The sequence below is a fragment of the Aulonocara stuartgranti genome (assembly GCF_965226115.1).
Source record: "Aulonocara stuartgranti genome assembly, chromosome: 20".
In the NCBI taxonomy this organism is placed as follows: Eukaryota; Metazoa; Chordata; class Actinopteri; order Cichliformes; family Cichlidae; genus Aulonocara; species Aulonocara stuartgranti.
This window is the reverse complement of record NC_138956.1, coordinates 38,737,311-38,762,156: the sequence shown is the minus strand read 5'-3', so window position 1 is coordinate 38,762,156 and position 24,846 is coordinate 38,737,311. Positions and strand designations below refer to the sequence as shown.

Sequence of the window (24,846 nt, the reverse complement as noted above, 5' to 3'; positions counted from 1 at the left end):
AAATTTCAAATTACAATGTAAGCATGATATTCAACAATATCACAGGAGAATCAAATTGGCTATTCATTATGGGGAGAAGTCTGATGCAGAACCCCAGCCTTTCACTCTTAAATCTGAGTGGTCTCCTCCATTAGGTCAGCTTCCACAGGAAGTGTCCACTTTAATGAAAGCTGACTATGAATATTTTAATAACCATTTCCACATCAGCCACGTTAAACCAAATTTAACGGAGGAGGAGCTCAAAGCTCTTAAAGAACTGAAAGAAAATAAATCAATAATCTTAAAACCAGCAGATAAAGGCAGCGCTGTAGTAATCTTGGACAGGGATCAATACCTACAAGAGGGCTACAGACAATTACATGATAAAACCTATTATTCTAAATTAAAGAAACCTATCTATTTGGACACATTACCTATTGTGGAGAAAATTGTTAATAATCTACACCTAAAAAAATTCATTAATTTGAAACAAAAAACCTATTTACTGGGCTCCGCTGAGCCAAGGGGAAGGCTCTTTTATTTATTACCTAAAATTCACAAAGACCCAGCAAAGTGGTCTGTGCCATTTCAGGTGCCTCCCGGGCGTCCCATTGTGTCTGATTGCGGTAGTGAAACTTATCACACTGCAGAATATCTGGACTTCTTCCTTAATCCCTTATCCATAAGACATGACAGTTACATTAAGGATACGTATGACTTTGTGGAAAAGGTTAAGCAGACAGAAGTCCCCATTGAATCATTTCTCTTTTCAATTGACATTGACAGCCTCTATACTAATATTGACATTAAGGAGGGAATAAACTCCATCAGGAATATTTTCCAAAAATACCCAGACAAAAAAAGACCTGAAAAGGAATTATTACAATTATTAGAAATCAACTTAACGAGAAATGACTTTGAATTCAATGGGGACTTCTTCTTGCAGATAAAAGGCACAGCCATGGGCAAAAAATTCGCACCGGCATATGCCAACATTTTCATGGCAGAATGGGAAACTGCAGCCCTGGCAAAATGTGTCAAGAAACCACTGTACTACTATCGGTTTCTTGACGACATCTGGGGCATATGGCCACACTCTGAACAAGATTTTGAAACCTTTCTAAGCACTCTGAACGGCCATAATGATTCGATCAAATTAAAATCTACAATTAATAGAACCACAATTGATTTCTTGGATACAACCACTTTCAAAGGCCCAAATTTTCCACAGACACACAAATTGGATATTAAAGTATTCTTCAAGCCCACAGACACACATGCCCTTTTATTCAAAACAAGTTTCCACCCAAAACACACCTTTGCTGGTTTAATAAAGTCACAACTGTTGAGATTTCACAGAATTTGCACACAACCTACTGACTTCAGAGCAGCGACCAAAATTTTATTCTCAGCTCTCACCAGTAGGGGGTACTGTCGCTCTTTCCTCAGGAAATGCTTCAATTCATTCCTGCAGACAAAACCCATTGATTTGACACCTGTCCTGCCTGTCGTTTTGACCTATGCCCCATCAACGTGCAAACTAATCAGAGTGATTAGAAACAATTTTCAGGATCTTGTCCAGAAAACCCGATTGCTGGGGGATCATAAGGTAATAGCTGCCTTTAGGAGGAATAAAAACCTAAGGGATTTCCTCATTAAGGCAAAAATCTCACCTCTCTCTGAGCCCAAACTCAGAGACCAGGGGCAATTTTTTAAGCACCAGAAATGGTTGCGCAGTTTTTCTAATGGGACTGTATTCTGCTCACAAGCTAATGGGACTCCACGCTCCAAGAACTGTGTATATATGATCACTTGCAGCAAATGTGGAATTCAGTATGTGGGTGAGACAAGTAACACAATTCTGACAAGATTCACCCAGCACAGGTACAATGTGTTAAGGAAGAAGAACACACACACACAACTAGTGAAACACTTCCTGTCACATAGCTGGGAATCTGTCAGAGCCACAGTAATACAGGCAAATCCCAGATGGACTACTCAGCAGAGGAGGAAGGCTGAAAGACTCTGGATTGCAAAACTGGACACTGTACACCCTAAGGGGTTAAATGAAAAAAGTTTTTAAAGGACATAAAGTCCACATAATGTACATACTTGTCTATTATTTATGTCTATTATTACTGTTTTGTTATTACTGTGATTACTATGTTCCTTATCATCATCGTTGTTACCAGTACTCCGCCTGTCTGTATATGTTTACTGGAGCATCCTGACCATGAGACTTATCCTGACCCTAACCAGTCCTAACCCTGTGCTGAGTTTAATTTCATCCTTGAAGCCCAACCCTGATTTCAATTCTAAACCTAACCACATTTAACCCTATATTGGGATAACCCTCAACTCCAAACTCCACCCTCCCTCCCTCTCTCTCTCTCTCTCTCTCTCTCTCTCTCTCTCTCTCTCTCTCCTCTCACACTCTTTCTCTTTCTTACCCCTTTCTCCTGCCGCCCCCCCCTTATCTCGGGTTCATCACAATGGAAGTCTCATGCCCAGGATGCCAACACAATCCTTTTTAGGACACCACATTGGAGACATGGTTCCTTGAGCCGGGAGCAGGGATGGCCAGTGCATTGGTGCTCGATCGCCTGCGGCGACCGAGCCCCCATCTTATGTTTCCCTAACCCCTACCCTAACCCTACCCTAACCCTAACCCCTAACCCCCTAACCCTAACCCTAACCCTAACCCTAACCCTAACCCAATTTGGACCTAACAACACTATCCCCATCCCAAATTCTGATCCTAACCCTAACCACAGCCACAATCCTGGCCCTGACCCTAGCCCCATCCATGGCAAACCCCTATCCTTAACCTCAATAAAAAACTCTAAGGGCCACACAAAGGGAAAAATATATATAAACAAAACGGACAAACAAAAATGAAGGCCGTATATGTAATTAGGAAAGGAGGGTGTATAAGCCAAAGGAAAGGACGCAGGAGTTAGGAGAAAAAAGGAAACACAAGGCAAAGGAAGGGTAGGAGAGGAGAAATGGAAAGGAAAAAGATAGTGTTAAGCAGAAGAAAGCAGTGGAAAAAAGGAAAAAGAAAGTCACGTATATCCGGCACTTTGGCTGCTATGCAGTGGGGAGGAGCCAAAAGCTATAAAAGGAGGGGGCAGAGAGGAGTCTCCTTTATTTTGATCTGGCCACCGATGCATGAGCACAGCCTGAAGAAGGCACAACACCGCCGAAAGCTAGCGCAGGCCATGCATCACTAAAAATGTTTTGTTTGTTGTTTTAGTTTGTTATTTTAGTTTGTTATTTTTGGGGGAAGTTTATTTAAATTTTATTCATTTTCATGTTTATTGAGGGCCTAAAAAACTAATTTAAAAACCTAAGATTGGGAATTCATAAAAACAACACGGAGACAAAAATAATTGGGAAAATAGAAACTTTATTACAAACACAGTAAAAACAGTTAAAAACAATTGAAAACCTGAAAGAAAAATGTAAATTAGAACAATTTGGTTAAAAAACAATTAAAAATATGGTACTTACCTGGGAAGCCTAATTAAGGAAGGTACTTACCTGAATTTGGACCTGGAGGGTGACGGACACGGAAGACGGGGTGGCGATAACGTGGTGGGCCGCGGGAAGGGTCACGGTATGGCCCGTGCACCACTCCTGCCCTCCTCGTGCAGGGAGGAGTTTCATTCCCCTTCCCTAACCCCTAACCCCCTAACCCTAACCCCCCCCTAACCCCTAACCCTAACCACTGTGATGGTCTGTTACAAAAAAGGAAAATATAACACATGTAACTGTATCAACTCAAATACTGGTGTAACATTCAGGGGTCATAAGGTCAACTATGTGTGATGGTATGGAATTTGTGCATTACATATCTGTTCTTTTCTATGGTTATAACTAACCTCTATGATGTATGACAATGGACCATTACATCACTTTATACCAATTATACACTGTATATATTACCTGTGACTTTTCACTATATTGTATGGACTACTTGTATGTAAACATTTCATAATCTGGACTTTATTGTGTGAGAAAATCTCTCCACAATGTTTAACTGTACAACACTATTGTGGCTGAGTGCAATCTGCCCTCTGTGTTTTAAAGACTTAATGTAACCATGTTCCACACCCGTATTCATGGGTAAAAACGTTTTTTTTTCCACTTTTACACCTGACAGTCTGTGTTCCCGATGTCCGTGAACGTAGCACCTGCGCGTGCGACCGTCTACGGCCTTATTGTCACAGCGTCTTTTTGAATTCCGCTGTGGAGACCACTGATTGGCTGCTGAAATGCGGCCACCTTGAATGTTATGGGTAGTGTGGTCCAACCCACATACAGACTTTCGTGGACGTTATGCGAGCAACACAAAGTCTGCTCCGGACAATTGTTGGACTCATTATTCTTTGATCACAAGCCAGCCTGAAGAAGGTTCATCTGGAACCGAAACGTCGCGACCTTGGCTTGTATTGTATTGTTTTTGTATATATGTTTTTTTATAGGTCCTGGACACCTGAGATGGGAGCAGGTATGGTCTGTGCATTGGAGCACGGCCCCCTTCGGGGACCGTGCTCCCAACTTTGATTTCCCCTAACCATAACCCCCAGCCTGAGGAAGGCTATACCCAGCCGAAACGTCGCGATGGCCCAACGGCAGTGCACTACACCCGCTAAGGGTAATTTTTTGAATAGGGGGCACCGTTCGCAATCCCATTGATGGACCGTGCACCTCAGGTTCCGGCAATAGCCGGGCCTGGTCTTACTTCAACCCCTAACCCTCAGCTAATGATGCAGGGGCGCCCCCTGGGGGAGTACAAAGCATGGAATTGAACTCCATTGGTGAAGGGAGTGTAAGCGGCCGAACAAACTTGGTGGGAAACAACTCTAACATGATGATGGGGGGGGGTCTGTAAACCACAGTGTGACTAAACACAAAGGCAGAGAGACCCCATCTGACCCCAAAAATGACCACCTGGCCGCTCCTCCAACCAGACCTGGCTCCTCCCAGGGCCCAGCTCCTGTAACAACAAAGAACAGACATGAGAGAGAAGTAGTCACAGAGGATCAACAGGTTGAAAAAATTAATCAGTGTCGCCCGACTTACCATAAAGCTCGTAAGGGCAGAAAAATCATAGATTGGGCGTTCCGTGGGACTCGACCAATTTGGCTCTTAGGGGACTCCAACCTGAACCGTATACCAGCTTATAACAATAACAACATACAAATCGACAGTTACCCAGGGGCCTCATTCTATCATTTTCTTCAGATTCTGGAAAAGATGCTGGTTCATCCAAATATCAAACTAGTAATCCTATCAATAGGAATTAATAACAGGGACCAGGATGTAGATAAAACCTCTAATAAACAATTAAGAATGCTTTACAAAAAGGCACAATCTGTCTTCCCGAACGCCGATGTATTCTTTCCCCTGATCAATTTCTCGCCTTTGCTCCCAAAAGAACAGCAGCAAAATTTGACCAGTATTAACAACTTTGCAGCAAAACGATTTCAGATACTGAACCCGCTCCCTGATCAGTTTAATACTGTGGGGGACAACATCCACTGGACACCAGAAACACCCCAGAACATATTGGCGAACTGGTGTAAACATGTGCAATTGGATTTTTAGTTTAGATCAGCATTTTTTAAATGCAATACAATACCTGTTTAACCCACATGGTGGTGCTGGAGTTCCAATCCTGGATAACTTTACACCCAACAGTAGAAATATAGTTTATTGCATTGTTTGTGAACAGTGTTCGTTAATGTATGCCGGTGAAACGGGTCAGATTCTTGTGGAGAGATTAAACAGCACTTATACAGCATTGGGGCAGACAGATTGAATACTTCTCTGGTTAAACATTTTCAAAATTCACTCACCAAACTCCCTGGGCATCCTGGGATTGCAATCCTGTGCAGCGTGGCGGAGGGACAGAGGAGGAGACACGAGGACCAGTGGATCAAGAAACTGAATACCAAAACTCCTTTTGGGCTAAACTTCAGTTGATATTAGTGAATGTTGACTTGCTATCCATTGTTTTTGATGTGATAATAAAGTTAGTTATACTGCAGAAGTGTTGTTAGGAGTGTTTAAGCACTTAGTTTATTTAGTTACATTTGCATGAAAGCCTGTGTGGGTCATAGTATGTAAATAGTCTTGTAGTGATCCATTGAAGTTGGTCTCAATTTCCCACAAAAAAAATAAAAAATAAAATAAAATAAATAAACCTACCTGGGATACTTACCTGGACCGTTATATTACCTCCAATGAGAGGCATCTAGGTCTAAAAAGTGTGAACTCCAATTGGAGCCTGTTTTTTCTTCCCTTTCTTTTTTACCTGTGGGAAAACAGTGGTTTAAATACAAAAAATGAATCCATTGTAAATATTATCAGGATCACTAATTAATATATTTGAAATAGTAATATTATACCAGTGTGTGTGTACGTATGTATGTGTGTGTGTGTGTGTGTGTGTGTGTGTGTGTATATATATATATATCTTTACACAGGTGCAGGCTGTGTAAAGATGCCCCAGAGACAATCCAGCACATAACAGCAGGGTGCAAGATGCTAGCAGGCAAGGCATACATGGAACGCCATAACCAAGTGGCCGGCATAGTGTACAGGAACATCTGTGCCGAGTATAACCTGGAAGTCCCGAGGTCAAAATGGGAGATGCCCCCAAGGGTGGTGGAGAATGACCGAGCTAAGATCCTGTGGGACTTCCAGATACAGACGGACAAAATGGTGGTGGCTAACCAACCGGACATAGTGGTGGTAGACAAACAGAAGAAGATGGCCGTAGTGATCGATGTAGCGGTTCCGAATGACAGCAATATCAGGAAGAAGGAACACGAGAAGCTGGAGAAATACCAAGGGCTCAGAGAAGAGCTCGAGAGGATGTGGAGGGTGAAGGTAACGGTGGTCCCCGTGGTAATCGGAGCACTAGGTGCGGTGACTCCCAAGCTAGGCGAGTGGCTCCAGCAGATCCCAGGAACAACATCGGAGATCTCTGTCCAGAAGAGCGCAGTCCTGGGAACAGCTAAGATACTGCGCAGGACCCTCAAGCTCCCAGGCCTCTGGTAGAGGACCCGAGCTTGAAGGATAAAACCGCCCGCAGGGCGTGCTGGGTGTTTTTTTTATATATATATATATATATACGCACATACACACATACACACACACACACATATATATATATATATATATATATATATATATATATATGCTTATTTTCTTATAAATATAATGCAATAAGGCATATAAAAAGACCTACCAGGGGATTAGTGGAGAATAGAGGTTTCAAGTACAGGGGATGCAGGAGTAAATGGGTGGAATACCATGGACCTCTGTTGCCAGTGCACATAAATCGTATTGACGAACTAACAAAAGCTCATGTTCCTAATACCTAACCCTAATATTAAGTTCTTAAAGGTTAAGATGTATACTTCTAAATCCATCACATAATTACAAAATAATTAAATAATTACTTTGAATGGGGAAATAGAATGTTGTTTGAGCTTGTAGTGATTTATATTTAATTGTGGGAATAATTATTACTTTGGAGACAAGACTTGGAATAATTAAGCAATGAGATTTAGGCATGGGAAGAACTAGTGATTTGGTTGGATGAATAATTGATTTACATGTTACTTAATTTGATCTTCAGATAGTATGATTAAAATGAAATCAATTAGCGCTCACAGAAAATTTCACAGGTTTTTAATGTGTGGTGCTACGAGGTATGAACATAAATAAATATTTTTTGTTACTCATGTCACGGTTGGCACTGGCCAACCATGGAGATGTGAGGAAGGAGGACCCATATGCTGGAATCTTTGATGCAAACTGCATTTATTTACAGTGCCGGAAAAATAACAATAAATCCTCAGTGCGTTCCCGACTCCCGTGACATGTCCTCTTCCTGGTGTTAGTGTTCTTTGTCCCCGCTCCTCAGTGTCTGAGCACCTCATGCTCGCTGCCCTCTCGTCTCCACACTTCTCCTGGGGAAATAACAAAGAGGCAGCCGTCAGACTCATCACAACGCAGCAGACTAAACTTACTAACTGGCCAAGAGACTAACATGAAGTCACACAATGAGAGCTCCACCACACTCTGAAGTAGTTCCTCCTACGAGGCTTGATCAGCTGTGTGATGGTCTTCAGGTGTGGCCGACCACCTGGCAGGCCACACCCACCAGGCCTGAAGGTGCCTGTAAACAGGTGCTCCCAGATACACCTGCATCTGCACACACACACACGCACACACATCCCTGCAGAGGGAATGAGGGACAGCAACACCAAGAATACACATATAATATAATACAAGTCCATAACTGCTCAGGGACCCTGGGTCACTCAGACCCAGGACCCTGACAACTCACTTCCTAGGTGGATGATATTTCACCACACAGGAATTACAAAAGAAAACATTGGAAACCACAAAAAAGGAAATAATCATTTCAAATGGGAAATTTAAATCTGCTAAATATTAGTGATTTATAGTGATGGCCCGCTTGAAGCTGAGACTCCGGCACGTGTGTCAAAAAACCCAAAACATTGCTTCAGAAGTACTGTGTTGAGGCTTGATTCATTTGGCCTGAGTCACGTGATCAGTGATGTTCAAAGCTTCATTTGCAATGCAACTGATTCAGTGGTTTATAAGGAAGTGAATCATTCCCGGGATTTATAGAGAGCTTTGATGGTGAGAGACAGCAAACCAATGATCATTCTACTGGGAGATATGGAGCCAGCGAGGAAGAGAGGACGTGCTGTCGTGTGGGTGTATTTTGAGTTTTGGTCAATCCAGTGGGGTTTTCAGCTTACTGTTTTTGTTGTTTGCTTTTGCTTTGTGTGTTTAATTTATCTGAAAATGTGAAAAACTTAAAATGTCTGAACAAAAGAAAAATCTGCTTTTCATAATATACATATAAGAACTTAAGAAAGACTTCCATTTGAGTTAAATGTAATATAATAAAAATATGTATTTTTAAAATCTTAAAATGTTATTCTACAAAATGTGCAGCAATTTAATTTGTTTATTCTTTTTAGCGGACCCAGGAAGGCCATATACTTGCATCTCTACCAGTTTCTGTGCGCTCCAGCCTCTTCTGTTCCATTTGAGAGGATTTTCTTAAAAGGCATGAGAAATTATCTCCAATAAAACAAACAGACTCAATCATTGCACAGTGGAACAAATTCTCTTCTTAAATAAAAATGAAAAGGGGTTACCTTAAATGCATCATGGTTTCACTTTACAAGTTAATAAGCATTTTCCTTTCCAGTTATATATTCAATAGTTGGAATATTGAGTATTTGGATGCTGTACAACAGATTACGGATTTGGATATTCCAGTTGGAAGGAATTAATGATTTTTATCCCAAATTACCTCTATGCAGTTGCACAATCTTCAACATAATGACAACACTAACAGCTCTGTATATAACCTACGGCAGGGGTGTCCAACTCCAGGACTCGAGGGCCAGTGTCCTGCAGGTTTTAGATATCACCCTGGGTAAACACACCTGAATCAAATGATTAGTTCATTACCAGGCCTCTGCAGAACTTCAAGATATGCTGAGGAGGTAATTTAGCCATAGAGAAAAAACAAACTTAAAACCAGCAAAAAGATGATGAGATGAGAGAGCCTTTATTTGTCAGTTGCAATTGCCCACAACCGAGATGACAGACCTTGGCAACCGTACATACAATACACAAACATCACATTGGGGCGACATGTCAGGCTAGGTAGCAAGGGACAAAAAAACAGTGAGATGTGTAACACAAAAGGATAATCCAGGAATGCACAGATACCACACCATAACACAATAAAACACAGACAAGCAACATGGGAGAGTATTCCAGTGTGTACAGCTGGATCTGGGACCGCTGGAATCTTAAAGAACAATACAGTATGCACATCTGAACTAAAGAGTAAAACAGTGAAATGTGGATTATTAAATATTAGGTCTCTGTCCTCCATGTCTCGGTTAGTACATGACTCAATAATTGATCAACAAATAGATTTGCTCTGCCTTACAGAAACCTGGTTGCAGCCGGATGATTATGTTAGTTTAAATGAATCAACACCCCCGAGTCATTCTAACTGCCAGAAACCTCGAAGCACAGGCCGAGGGGGCGGTGTGGCAGCAATTTTTCACACCAGCCTATTAATTAATGAAAGACCAAGACAGACTTTTAATTCATTTGGAAGCCTGATGCTCAGCCTCGTCCACCCCAGCTGTGAAACTCAGAAACCAGTCTTACTTGTTATCATCTATCGTCCACCTGGGCCTTACACAGAGTTTCTCTCTGATTTCTCAGACTTTATATCTAATTTAGTTCTGAGCTCAGATAAAATAATTATTGTGGGTGATTTTAACATCCATGTAGATGCTAAAAATGACAGCCTCAACATGGCATTTAATTTGTTATTAGACTCAATTGGTTTCTCTCAAAATGTAAAAGAACCCACCCACCACTTTAATCACACTCTAGATCTTGTTTTAACCTATGGCATAGAAACTGAACATTTAACAGTGTTTCCTGAAAACCCTCTCCTGTCTGATCATTTCCTGATAACATTTACATTTACAATAATTGATTACACAGCGGTGGAGAGTAGACTTTATCAAAGTAGATGTCTTTCTGAAAGCGCTGTAACTAAGTTTAAGAATATAATCCACCCACTGTTATCATCTTCAATGCCCTGTACCAACACAGAGCAGAGCAGCTATCTGAACGCTACCCCAACAGAGGTCGATTATCTTGTTAATAATTTCACCTCCTCACTACGTACGACTCTGGATACTGTAGCTCCTGTGAAAACTAAGGTCTCTAATCAGAAGTACCTGACTCCATGGTATAATTCTCAAACACGTACCCTAAAGCAGATGACTCGTAATCTGGAGAGGAAATGGCGTGTCACAAATTTAGAGGATCGTCATTTAGCCTGGAGAAATAGTTTGCTGCTTTATAAGAAAGCCCTCCGCAAAGCCAGAACATCTTACTACTCATCACTGATTGAAGAAAATAAGAACAACCCCAGGTTTCTCTTCAGCTCTGTAGCCAGGCTGACAAACAGTCAGAGCTCTTTTGAGCCAACAATCCCTTTAACGTTAACTAGTAATGACTTCATGAACTTCTTCACAGATAAAATTTTTATCATTAGAGAAAAAATTACCAGTAATCATCCCACAGATGTAATATTATCTACAGCTACTCTTAGTACCATTGATGTTAAGTTAGACTCTTTTTCTCTAATTGATCTTTCTGAGTTAACTTCAATAATTACTTCCTCCAAACCATCAACGTGTCTTTTAGACCCCATTCCTACAAACTTGCTCAAAGAAGTCCTGCCATTAATTAATTCTTCGATCTTAAATATGATCAGCCTATCTCTAATGATCGGCTATGTACCACAGGCCTTCAAGCTAGCTGTAGTTAAACCTTTACTCAAAAAGCCATCTCTAGACCCAGCAGTCTTAGCTAATTATAGGCCAATCTCCAACCTTCCTTTCATATCTAAAGTCCTTGAAAGAGTAGTTGTCAAACAGCTAACAGATCATCTGCAGAGGAATGGTTTATTTGAAGAGTTTAAGTCAGGTTTCAAGGCTCAGCACAGCACAGAAACAGCTTTAGTGAAGGTTACAAATGATCTTCTTATGGCCTCTGACAGTGGACTCATCTCTGTACCTCAGTGCACTTGCTTTTGGTCATCTGCTGCTGTTGAATATCCACTTCAGTGTTTGACATGTTCTGTGTTCACAGATGCTTTTTCTCATACTTTAGTTGTACTGATTGATTATTTAAGTTTAGCTTTCCTATCACTTGAAGCAGTGGCCATTCTCTGCTGATCTCTGGCATCAACAAGGCATCCTTAACCCAGGCCTCATTATATGAAAGTTTGAAGCCTAATCTTAAAAGTAGAGATAAACACTAAAAATCTCAAACCACAAAGAAATCCTTAAATAGCAATACACAAAACACTGGGACACCGACCCAGGACCATGACAAAACTGTAATCTGGCTCCACAGAAGAGGGGCCTGAAAACTGAAGGCTCTGCCTCCCATTCTACTTTTAAATACTCTAGGAACAACAAGTAGACCTGCAGTGTGAGAGCAAAGTGCTCTAATAGGGTGATATGGTACTACAAGGTCATTAAGATAAGATGGGGCCTGATTATCTAAGACCTTGTATGTGAGGAGCAGGATTTTGAATTCTGGATTCAACAGGAAGCCAATGAAGGGAGGTCTTAGGCAACAGTGATAATAATGAATTACAGTAGTCCAAGCTTGGAAGTAATAAACATCTTTCTCCTCTCAGCCCATTTTCTCCAATACTTTCCCTACATAATTTTGTCTTTTCTTTCCCACACTTCTTTTCTGTCTGTCTGCTGGCAGCCATGTGCAGTGCTTACTACGGCGTCACACTGGGTCACCACGACACACACACACACACACACACACACACACACACACACACACACACTCCCACGCGGCGTCAGTGCCTGTTATAGTGACAGCACTGCGGACAAAACCAACAACAGACAAATATATAAAAATGGGCTGAAATTCCATTTAATTTTAGGAGATTTCCACATCAACGCTGCTTTCATAAACCCGGTGTTTAGACATGCATCTAGGTTTAGGAAAACCAGGGGAGCCAGAAAGATAAATAGGCTCAATTATAACTGAAAGTTTTGGAGACATTTATCCCCAAATAGCCTGGCTACTTTTTGTCATGGGTGAAAAAAAAATAGATGTATGAGAGCCTTCAGTCCCTAAAAATGTCTTCATCTGTTCTCACACATGCTCTTTCATTTTGGCCATTTTCATGTAGCTTTTCCCACTGTCTTTGGCTCTTTAACTGTTCAGTCTTTGGTGTTAACAGTTTTCTAAGTAGACACAGAAGAAGACGAGGACAATAAGCAAATGAAAGCAAATAATGGCCTTGAATTGAGATAACAAAATAATAATAATAATAATGAGAAAAATACCTCAGTGCGGTTTCAATAATAGATTTTTGGTACAATAATTAAATTTATATGACCCTTCTTACACCAATTGTAAGTCAGCAAAAGTATTATTTTGTGAATAAAGGTTTTTCATATCAACAATGACAGATAACATTAAATAACATTTATGTGACATATTGTTCAAATGTAACCAGATTTGTATTTTTATGCAGACGTCTTGCGTAATGTTGTTGATGTTTTCCACTGGACATGAATTTTTGTGATCATCCTTGTGAGACTGTCATTTAAAATTGTTCCCATTCTTCTTCAGTCACTTTTCTCACTCACTATGTGTTAACACTCTCTGCATTGGATCATACTTGTTATTACGCATAGTGGTCACTATAGTGGACAGCTATTCACTGGCTGTTTTCTTGCATTTGTGTCAGTGTCAGAGGTATACTTGTGTCACTCCATACACATCAATTGTCTACCTAAGTGGACATGTAAAAAACTCTTTGAAAAGTACATGTTTAAAGAAATTAAGTTCAAAAATCTTTTTTTCATGCCTAAACATGAATTAAAAATATTTCAGATTCCAGATTGAGGTTGTCCTAATTCATGCATGAAAGGGTTAACCTCTGTCTCTCTTCCACAGCACATCTTCTATCCTGTCTTCCTTCTCTCACCCAACCGGTCGCAGCAGATGGCCCCGCCCCTCCCTGAGCCTAGTTCTGCCGGAGGTTTCTTCCTGTTAAAAGGGAGTTTTTCCTTCCCACTGTCGCCAAAGTGCTTGCTCATAGGGGGTCATATGATTGTTTGGTTTTCTCTGTATGTATTATTGTAGGGTCTACCTTACAATATAAAGCGCCTTGAGGCAACTGTTGTTGTGATTTGGCGCTGTATGAATAAAACGGAATTGAATTAAATTAAATTCCTACGTTACATAAACTAGCACATCACTGATGGAAGGAACACACACCTTTTCCACGCTTTTATTTGCGTGTTACTTTCACATCAGGTTATAGGTTACAGGGAGTTTTGCTGTTTTTCTGTTTCAAAATAAAATGCTGATCTCAGACGAGCCACAGATGTTTACACAAGAACAGAAACAGATTTAGATAAATGACCAGAATAGAATAAAACACAAGCTTTTCTCTAGATTTTATGTTGACTCAGATTCTGGCTTTATGATTGGCTGCTGTGACCGTTTCCATAGTGATAAATAGGTTCGGTCCAGTTTAGCGGTTAAGCCTGTCCAGGATCTGAACCCACAAGGCGTTCAAAGCCAAGGCCACCAAACCAGCTGACCTCAGAGGTTTGACACCCACACCTTGGCTCCCACTGAGGGAGGAGAAGGAGGAGGGGAAAAAAAACTTTTCACATGTCTAACTAAACTAAACACTACAGATGCTTCTGAGCAGAGACTGCATACTAGCCATCTCTCCTCAACCATCATGTTGTGTCTTTGCACTATAATAAGGTAGCAGAAAGGGAGTGAGCGATTACTGCAAAAACAAGAGAATAACAAATGAGCCTGGAGAGAATAGATGAAGAAGACAAAGGACAAGCAGAAAGGATAAGAAGAGTAAGATATGAAAATAAAGATTAAAGGGAATCCAAGATGAGGAAGAGGTGCACAGAAAAATACTAAATAAATCCCTGTCAGTTAGACCCTGGTGTCAAAGGTCATGCTTTGTTTCCTGTGAGCTGTGGAAATAGAAGAGCTGTCACCAGGTTACAGCCCACAAAAACAATTCAGTTTCCTCCCTAATAGGAAAATGTTTGACACAGACGCTAGAGTGATCCTTACTGTTCTTGGGATCTCACTCATGAACTTCTTCCATGTTCTGAACTTTAAAAGCTTTCTTTCTCCTCAATCTGTAAAAGTGCTTGAAGGTTTCTTTCAATGCTCCTGTTGGACATAGACTGTTTGTGTCCTCATAGCCTCGGAAAGCTGTTCCTGCAGAAAACTGCTTCTCCAGCAGTTCCTCACACAGGACGTGACTGCAGGGCTACTTCCTACAGAAGCAGGAAACAGGAAGTTGTGGGGTCTTTAAGAGAGAGCCTGATATCCTGCAGCAGAGAGAAAGCACATACGCACACACCTCATCATGACATCATTACAGTGATGTTAGGCTCAGTGCAGCAGGCTGTTTGTATTGTATTGTTCAGAAGCCACCTTTGTTCTCTCAATAAAGAAATGTGGGAGCTCCTGCAGCACCAAAGGTGTGGAGAAACGACGTTCATGTTAAGTTTGACTGTGTGTAGTGACAGACGAATCTACTCTTTATCGTAAATGAATTAATGAAACTTTTCAAACCTGGTGATTCTATAACTGCAGTTTTTGTGTCCCTGTGAACACTACCATAAAAAGTATGGATCGGTCTCTGTGTTTTCACAGGTGAGTTTGGGGTTGGAATTGGTGACTGAAAAAATAAGATCAAAGATACCAAGCGTAAAAAAGGAGAGAAACAAGAAATCAAATGGTCGCTGGGCTCTCCTCTAGAGATAAGGGGTGTCCAAATTCATAGGCTGTGTTCTCCTGAGGACCTGTCCTTCGTGGTCTATGTGGGTTAGGGTCCTTCGAAGGCCGAGTAGGTCAGAAGTACGAGGCTGTGAAATGGGACGGTCTAACCTTCAGATCTGCGTCAACGCTGTCTCGGTGGAGTTTAATAAACTCAGCCGTCTGCTCTTTGCTATCTAGAATCTAACAGGATACTGGTGTAAATTCTCGACCATCTCACACTTCTGTTTAATCAGTTTTCTGTTTGACATTTATTCAGCTGCGTGAAAACCCCGGAGGAACCCACCCGATGGATTAATAATGTTTTATTTAATCTAATCTAATAACTTTAATCTCAGCCAAACCGATTTACTCAGGAACAAATAAAACACTGAAAAAAGCCAAACAGTAACATTTTTAAGTTATCTAAGTGACATATATATCATGTTTAGTAGCGAAAGACCGCGGGGAGGTTTGAAAACGATGAAGCCGGGAGTCCGCTGCTCTCGCCGGCTCGAGTGACCCTCGAGCTCCCAGTAAGCTATCGAGCTGGTGGGTAACAGACTTCTCTGAAAACATCGGAGCACTTTTGCAAACATCTGATGTCTTGATAAACCGAGCAGATATTTATTTAGAAGTTTATTTTGTGACCCAGAAAGATTAATAAGAGTAATATTCAAACTGAGTAGCGGCCACCATTGTTGGAAACTGGAGTTGGCTGGGCCGCGCTATGAATTCTGGGATAGGTTGGACCACAAAGGATACATCCAACCCATCCTTCAAATTAGGGGAAAAGGAGGACGCATTTGTCGGCTGCATTAGGAGGAGTCTACAAATTTGGACAGCCTTAGTCGCGTCGTTGTGACGTAATCGGTCTACAAATGCGTCCTCAGGAGGATGCAGCCCATGAATTTGGACACCCCCATAGGGTGAGAGGCTCAGAGTAGAGCCACTGCTGCTCCAAACTGAAAGGAGCTAGTTGATGTCTCCTGGATGCCCAATAGCTCAGGTGTTTCGGGCATATCCTAGCAGGAGGGAGGGGAGAGTGTCCGCGGTAGAGGATTCCACGGAGACGGAGAGGATGATGACAGGTGGTTTATCTGAACTCCAAGCGGGCGGGAGGGCAGGCAGGTGAAGACTTGAACACCCTGGACAATAACCTGAGCACACAGTAACAGGATTAACACAGTTCATAGAAACCAGAAATTCCACATCAACCTTCGCGAGGGGCCAAGTTACCACTGAATGGTGACTAACGGATTGGCATGGAGCAGCTGGCCGTGCTGATCGCCTGGAATGGGGTGCAGGTGTGAAGGCCACAGCCACACCCTTAGGCGTGGGCATCCCCACCGCTCCTCAGACACCGATCCGCGGACCATGACACCAGGACATGCTGAAGAGATTACATGAGCCCAGCGAGCGCTAGAAAAGAGGCCTGGCCTGGGAAAGCAGCGGAAAACAGACGGAAGGATGGGAATCTCAAATTATTACTATGGAGTGAACAAAAGCAAGTTTGAATTTTACCATCCATTATAGTTAAATTAAAATGAAATTATGGTGAAAAAACTAAAGTGCAACTAATTTTTTAATGTATTTGTTTCTAACTCAAAAAGAAAATTACAAAATACTGTATGATAAGAATCTGATGGCTACATTGAGATGATGATAGTTCAGTGCAGTGAATACATTCCTATAACAGTGGTGGCCATCGTCCTAATTCTGAGTAAGAACTTTAGTCATGATGGTGAAACTGTAATACGGCGGTTAGGACTGTCACAGATGAATGGATCCCCAAAGCTCAGCACTGCAGACATCATGTTACTGTTACGGGGGCGTGCTGCTTTCAGCTCCACACATCAAATACAAACTCTTTGATAACTCTTTGAGAAATCCAAAGTTTGATGAATTCAAAAGTTTAAAGAGATCAAAAACACACATGTGCACATAAAGTACAGACACACACGACTGAGTCTCCAGATTTTATGTTATTAATTCCTATTTAACACAGCACAAACTTCTTCACAACAACATAGTTTGAACAAAGAAACTTACAAACACACACTGTCATTTCAGATCACACACACACATGCAGTGTGTGTAGTTGTGGTGACTGATCTGACAGTATAACCACATGTGGCCAATAAAACACCACAGAAACAGATGGGAAAATCCCTCTCCCTCTTCTTCTGCCTTGTCTCTCTGAAGTGTGTAATCCACAGATTCCTTCTTTCGTTTACTTTTACTCCCAGTTTTCGGATTCTTTGATTTTTCCCGTGTCTGTGTTTCCACTTTTTGCCTCAGCACCTCCCTCCTTCTCATTGATTTTTAATATTTTTACTGCCAAAGACTTTTTCACAGTATTCTCCAAATATGCCATTTCTTTTAAAACATGTATTTACTTTCTCTTTATTTAATTTATATTTTATAAATTGTGAAACATGTTTATAGTTATCTTGGCGCTCTGTGCTGGTTCAGCACACCAAATCTGTAATATGTAAGCATGTAACTACAGCCAGACACACACTCACACCACATACACACCTCCTATGTGGCGCTTTCCAGCAGTCTAAAAGGGAATTCAGCCTCGTGTTATCTTTTCCATTCAGCCTATCGCGCTGCCGGGTGAGGTGTTGTCACAAAAATATACAACTCTTCCTCTCTCTCTCTCTTCATACTCCCTTTCCGAACATCTCAAACTTCCGTAGTGTTTCCTTCTTGCTGCTAACATTCCTGTCAGTTACCTCAGCGAGCACCACTGACACACATTTACTGAATACTTGACCTGGGGTAGGAAAACATACACACACTTACCACATGCAACTTTGGTTTTTACAGCCCAGTTACGTTATAGCTCTCTGCTCTCCAACCAGAGGATAAATGACTCTCATGGAAATGTTAATAACAGAGTGAGGAGAAAGAAGAACAGGGCAAATAGTGGGTCATACAGGGATGCCTGAAGGGCGAGAAAGAAAGGAGAGCAGCCAATTAAACACTTAATAAAAAATATAAAAGAAGATATTATGATTTTTTTTACAAAATATAAAGAATATGTGAAAGAATTGTGAGAAGGAAGAAAAACGACAAAAAAGGAAGGATGGGAAAAAAAGGGGGAAAAGGAAGAATAGATCAGAACAAAGTTTTAGCACATTTACTCGACTGTATGACCTAAATATTAAATACATCTAAAAGTAAAAATAATTTAAGGAATGACTGAGGACATGCACATGTAAGGATAAAAGGAAAAGAAGCGATAAAATACGGGGACTGTTTAGAAAGATAGACAAAAGCAACACTAGATGGAAAATAGAAACAAATGCACTCATAAGACGAAAGCAAGGAGTACTAAACAGCAAGAGATGGCATGAAGGAGCAAAAAGACGCCACAGAATGAATAAAAATGGTGAGAAACAAAAAAGAAGGGGAAAGGTGACAAAAGATTGCAAAGAATAAAAGCTGAGACAGAGAGAAGTGAAATGAGAGAAGATGACAGTGAGTGAGGTGCTGGGGGGGAGTAAAAGAAGTCTGAAACAAAGAAAACAGCTTTTCCTTGTTCTGAAAGTTTTGTTTGTGGTTTTGTTCAAGGGGAAACTGTTGTGCCAAGCCAATATTTTCTAATGTCTTAACGAAACCTAGAGAGGACAGAATCAAAGCTGATCACACAGGAAAACACAGACGTGACTCTTTGTCTCAAACTATGTAAATGCACTGAAAACACAGAAGACGCACCAATTGTGCTGTTTTTTGTCTTTTTTGATATGCAGGAGCAAAAAGTTGACCAAAAATTCAAAATACTAAGTTTCCAAAGAATTAATCCAGCCAGCTTTAGCCACAGAGAAAAACCTGTAAATGTCCAGAGTGCAAACTTGGAAGTGTTTATTTTGTGACATTATATTAAAAGACTTAACAGATCTGTTTACACCCATTGCACATTTTTCAAATACATAAACACAAACAAAACCCTTTTCTACGCTCGCTGTCAGGCACAGTGACAGTGGTGGGAAAATCCTGGTTTTAATTTTTTGTTATGTGTCTGCTGAGAAAATGTGTTTTGTATTAATCCCAAAAATCTTGGGTGTTTCTTTTTTTCCTTGAGATAATTATTACCAAAAGCCCCAGAGTTACTGCACGGCTCCAAAAAACGCCCGTCTCTCTGATGTCTTTGTGTGTCACAGTAAATTAAAATGGAAACACAGCTCTGTTTGGTGTCAACACGAAAGAATGTCAAATGCAGATGTACACGGCTTTTATTATTTTATTTTTTAATATTTAGCTTCCTTGGGGCTTATCCTCTAATAGAAAATATTTGGAAAAGGCCATAGGGATCAGTGTGGTGAATTTAACTGTTTTCACTGTACATATCCTTGACGCTGTCCTTCAGTTTCATGTAGAGAAAAGAAAAAACGGCATTGTCTTTAGGACTGATGCAGAACAGATGTGAGCCCTTTGAGAAGAGACTTCTGGTTTTTGTTTCCACTGTATACAAAACGATGCTATGTAAACATACAGAGTGGGTGATGATTTTTCATTTTCTCAGTAGGAACAAAACCACTAATTTATGTTCATTTAAATGTTGGCAGGATAAGTTACTCATTTAGCAAAACGTAACATCTATAGGACATCATCACTTTATAAGTTCATAATAGATGAATGGCAAACAAAGTTCAGTGGAAAAGCACTTCTCCAACACTTTTGAAATGAAGGTTACACAGTTCACACATGCATCATCTCTTTGTGTCAGGTTTGCAACGGCTCTGAGTGGGAAAAAACTGAACTCACCAAAAGATCTGCCGGCACCTTTACATGAGCAATTATTCGATTTATACATGAAATATTACATAACAAAGATTTCTCTTTGCTTCAAAACAGAAAAAACACACAAATAAAACAGAGCAAGCCCTGCTAGGTAAGAACATGATAGGAAGAGGAACAGAGGGTGTCAGGCAGGGACAGGGGAAAATATATGACAAGCAGATGCCCTATGATACATTACATTAACATTTTATAGTTCTTTTCATAGTTTAAATTAAAAAAAACCAACAACCCCAGATCAGACGCATGTAACAGAATAAATATATTTATCACACTTTCTGACGAACACAACGCTTTCTTGTTCTTATGCTTAGCTGGGCTAATTAACTCCAGCACTGAACACATGAATATTAGAATTCTATCAATCAACTCATCAAACTCTCAGCAAGAAAATATAATTTCTTTTTTTCCTTTAAGAAAAATAAGATTCAGTAAAGAAGACAGAAAAAAACAAGACAAACAGTCACAAAAACATATTTCAAATTATGAGTATTTTTACTTCTATATATGAAACAAGACATCAAACCCAGTGCATAGAGAACATTTCATAGTTTCACTTTCTCCTTCACATCCTGTCAAGAAGCATAGCATCTTCAAAAGTATACAGTAAACATCTACATCAAACCAATGTTCCCAAAGTTCATGACTGTGCGACTGATCTCCAACATCTGTTTGTGTGAGGTTGCTTTGTATGAATAGAGCTGATTACTTGCAAAGGCCGTGAATACAATCATGACCTGTGATCAGAAATAGACAGTGCTAAAGTTTTAAACTAACCCCAGTTAAAGATATATCAGAGAAGCTAGTTAGAAAGAGTGTTCTTGGAATCAGCACACACCCATGTATGTCAGTAGAGTCTGACAGGGATGTTTCCCGACAGGGAACATACAACGGCCTGAAAAGTGAAACATTCTGATAGGTTAGACAGATATCTGACATGTTGGTGTTTGCCCCTAACTTTCCCAACAACACTAAGAAAAATACTGTAAATGAATCTTGGAAGTGTTTCACTGAGCTAATTTTTCATGTTCCCAATCAACAAAAAATATGACAGAAATTGTTGTGAAGCCCAACTGAGATTATTTTCCTGATTTCAAATGCTTTCTTTTCTACAACATACCAAGAACTAAAATAACTGAACATTGAACATGTGGTACTTAAAGGCATGTCAACACACATAAGGGTTCCTGAAACCTAAAGATTTGAAAGCTAGTGAAGGGCTCTTTGAAATGCTTTGAATAAAGTATGACCCAAATAGTTTTTCCAGTATACTTCCTTTGTATGTTGTCTCATCATACATTTCAGAGTATTTATCCAGTGATACAGGTGCTGTAATAGACAGCGCTGCTTGCATCAGACAGAGCAGATATAAGAGGGCTGCTTCCATCATCACACCCACCAACGCCACCCACCACACCACCAACATCCCTATTAACTGCACTACTAACAATACTATTATTGCTACTTCCAGCAATACTGCTACTACGGCCACCCACAACCTTGGACACACCACCACATTCCCCGCCCAATCCATAAGCCTCATCTCGATTTCTCCGAACATTTACATACTGGTCAAATTCATGCCTGTCCACTTCAGCCCAAAATTCAGCAGACGAAGCCCCCAGCTGGCCAGAGGAATCCAGATTTGAATTATCCAAATTCACAGAGGGAGGGAAAGTGGATGGAGGGGGAATGGATGAGGTTGAGCAGGAAGAAGTCGTTTCAGGAGGAGGTGAAAGCTGCCCCAGATGAGAAGAAGTGAAATGAGGAGCTTTAGGGGTGCCGTTTCCATATAGCTGACTGAAATAACCAACAGGAGCAGAGCTCAGTGGGGGCTGGTGGCATTTTATTGGCTCAGAGAGGCTGTTGCAGGGCTGGTGATATGAAACTGGGGAGGAAGGATCCGGCAGTGGTGGCGGGCACTTTACGGGACTTCTTAAAGTGACCTGGTGACCAGAAACATGCGTGAGATTTAGCTTGGAGCTGAGTGAAGTGACAGAGCTCATGCTCGACATCATATTTGATTCAGCAGAAGTCATTCTGGTGCTTAAAGTCATTCCTGAACCCTGGCCGTGTATGGAGCTGTGGTGGCTGTGGTTGTTGTAGTGGTGGGTGTAATGCTGATTATGATGGTGAAGGTGGTGTTGGTACCCACTCCAAACTCCCATCCCTCCCTCCTCCTGCATATGTTGGGGGAAAAATACAGATTCCCCAGCTCCATCTTCCAGAATGTCCAGTGGGGACATTTCTGGAGTGGGCAAGCCATAGCTTTCTAGCTCTGAGTGTCCTGAGGCCTGGAGGTCCCTGAAATGGCCCAGAGATGGAAGCAGGTGATGAGAGTGATGATGTGGAGGCTGGACACCTGGATGCCCGTAAGCAGAACCTCCAGTAACATTTTCTGCACCCAAAGGACTGACACCAGGTCCTAAACCCAAGCCTGGTGCCCCACCCTGGGCTAAGCTGTGCAGCAGAAGCCCGGGTTCTACACGTTTAAGCTTCTTGGTGGTTTTTTTGCGGCGAGGTCGGTACTTGTAGTTTGGGTGATCCTGGAGGTGTTGGACACGAAGACGCTCTGCTTCCTCTACGAATGGTCGCTTCTCTACAGCGCTCAGGGCCTTCCACGACTGACCTGCAAGAAGAGGAGTTAAATATTTTTAAAAATTTCAACCATATTTTGGTCTTCTTAGATGAGAGAAAGGGGGCATATAAGAACAGCACTGCTGTTCAAATTCATTTTGCAACTCACTGTCAAACAGATTACAATCAGTCTGATAGATCATTTTATTATTTACTGCTCGGCCTATAACATGTCAAAATACTCTACAGCACTGACAGCCTTGAGCAGCTCCATCTACAGCTACGTGTAGGCATTCAAAGAAGGACCTTAATGTCCTGTGACATGCATGAAGTGCTTTGACTCTCAGTTCGTCCTGTTTTTGGAGATGTGTCTTACACACTGATGGATGTCAAGAGCTACTTGGGAGGTTATTTTAACAGCATTTGAAGTAAACTCACAGTAAAGAGTTTAGAGGCAAACATGGCATGTGCAATTAGCCCAGATGCAGCAACATACATATTGGCTTGGTAATGTAGAGCTGAGGAATCAGACTTTTAATTTGTCCTGAACAGAAATGAGGCTATTTATGGTCTGTGTTTGATGATCTTTCTGGTGTGTCACACTGAAAACTGCTAAAATGAAAGTGGTCAGATATTTAAATTTCCAATACGACGACTCCTCACTTTGGTGCTTTTACTGAAATTGATGACTACAAAGATCAGATCTTTGGCTCTCCACTGAGTTGGTCTCTTTGTTTGTCTTACCGAGCATCTTGCTGAGCACAGCGTTGTGTAGGTCCGGGTTCTGCAGGGCCAGCCGCTTCCTCTCATCTTTAGCCCAGACCATGAAGGCATTCATTGGCCTGCGAATCCTCTGCTCAGCCCCTGCAGCTTTCCCATCACCCGCTGACATGCCTCCAGCCCGGTTCAGATCAGGACTCTGTCCCCCTGAACCGTGCGTCAAACACATCCTTGGTTCCCCTCTCCTCATATTCCCAGTTCTGTCTGGAGAACTGCAATCCTCAGAGAGCTTCTGTTCAAAACCCATTTCAGAAGCAGGACTCGGGGTCCTTGAAGTCCAGGGGCCCCCAAGAGACACCTGGCTGACTCTAGAAAGGCTAGGCTTGGTTAAATTCATCCCAGAAAAGGTTTAGTCCAGGTCAAATTCTGCAAATGTCTGTCTCAGTTTGTTGGTCTGCAAAGTTCTGGACAAAAACTGAAACTGAAAATACTTCAGCCGACAGAGGAGAGAAGCATCAGAGGAATTTGGTCTCAGAGCACAAATACCAAAGCAAAGCATCGAGATGTGAGAGGAGGGGGAGACAAGAATAGAAAACAAACCCGTTGTGGTGCAGGATTTCCCCTGAAAACGATCCGCAGTGACTCTGCTGCTTTCTTTGTCCACTCTAGGTTTTCTGTTTGCTTCTGCGGTTTGTCCACAGTTTGATTTCACTCTGTCACTCGGGCCCTCCGACACACCGTCTCCCTCGCTGTCTGCTCACTTTGAAAGTTTGGAAACCTGTGGCCAGATCTGACCGACCCATGCTGTGTATATATACCCCGCCCTGACCAATCGCATAAATACAGGCTTGAGGATTTAACCAATGACGAACCACCAGGCTGTTTGAGAGACAACACGGAGAGGGGAGGTCCAAACTTTCCCCCCCACCCTCCCTTCAATCTCTACAACTGCCACCCTTTCCTCCCACTGAACGCACACACGCACACACCCTGTCTGTCTGTACAGGGAGATGTAATCAGAGAGGTTCCATTGTTCTTCACTGAGAACTGAGAAGCTTCTTTGTCAAACACACACACAGAAGTAGTGAAACACAAATACCATAAATGAGATGACACATTTATAATTAAGTTTGCCAACAAAGGAGACAAAACATGATTACACACATTTAGAGTGTGTGTGTGTGTGTGTGTGTGTGTGTGTGTGTGTGTCTTTGAGGGCAGGACAGCGGCAAGGCAGCCAACCACAGTCCCAACCAGAACGATTAGTGGCTGAACTTAACAACAACTCACTGAGGAGGAGGAGGAGGAGGAGGA

At 41.5% G+C, this 24,846-nt stretch overlaps 1 protein-coding gene across 1 annotated transcript; it reads right to left on the bottom strand.

Annotated features, from left to right (window-relative positions):
* Positions 1-19,282: 19,282 nt before the first annotated feature.
* Positions 19,283-24,321, bottom strand: sox18 (SRY-box transcription factor 18). The gene is made up of 2 exons (XM_082518680.1): positions 23,557-24,321; positions 19,283-22,864 (listed from the first exon to the last, which is right to left on the bottom strand). The coding sequence occupies exons 1-2, from the start codon at positions 23,927-23,929 to the stop codon at positions 21,546-21,548; spliced, it is 1,692 nt and encodes a 563-aa protein (XP_082374806.1). The 5' UTR covers positions 23,930-24,321; the 3' UTR covers positions 19,283-21,545.
* Between the last annotated feature and the right edge of the window lie 525 nt (positions 24,322-24,846).

Bases quoted from the DNA above. Each gene is read 5' to 3' on its own strand.
- sox18 (XM_082518680.1), bottom strand. From the start codon at position 23,929: ATGAATTTAACCAAGCCTAGCCTTTCTAGAGTCAGCCAGGTGTCTCTT. The intron at 22,865-23,556 runs GTAAGACAAACA...CTCTTCTTGCAG, and splicing joins TGTGCTCAGCAAGATGCTCG to GTCAGTCGTGGAAGGCCCTG.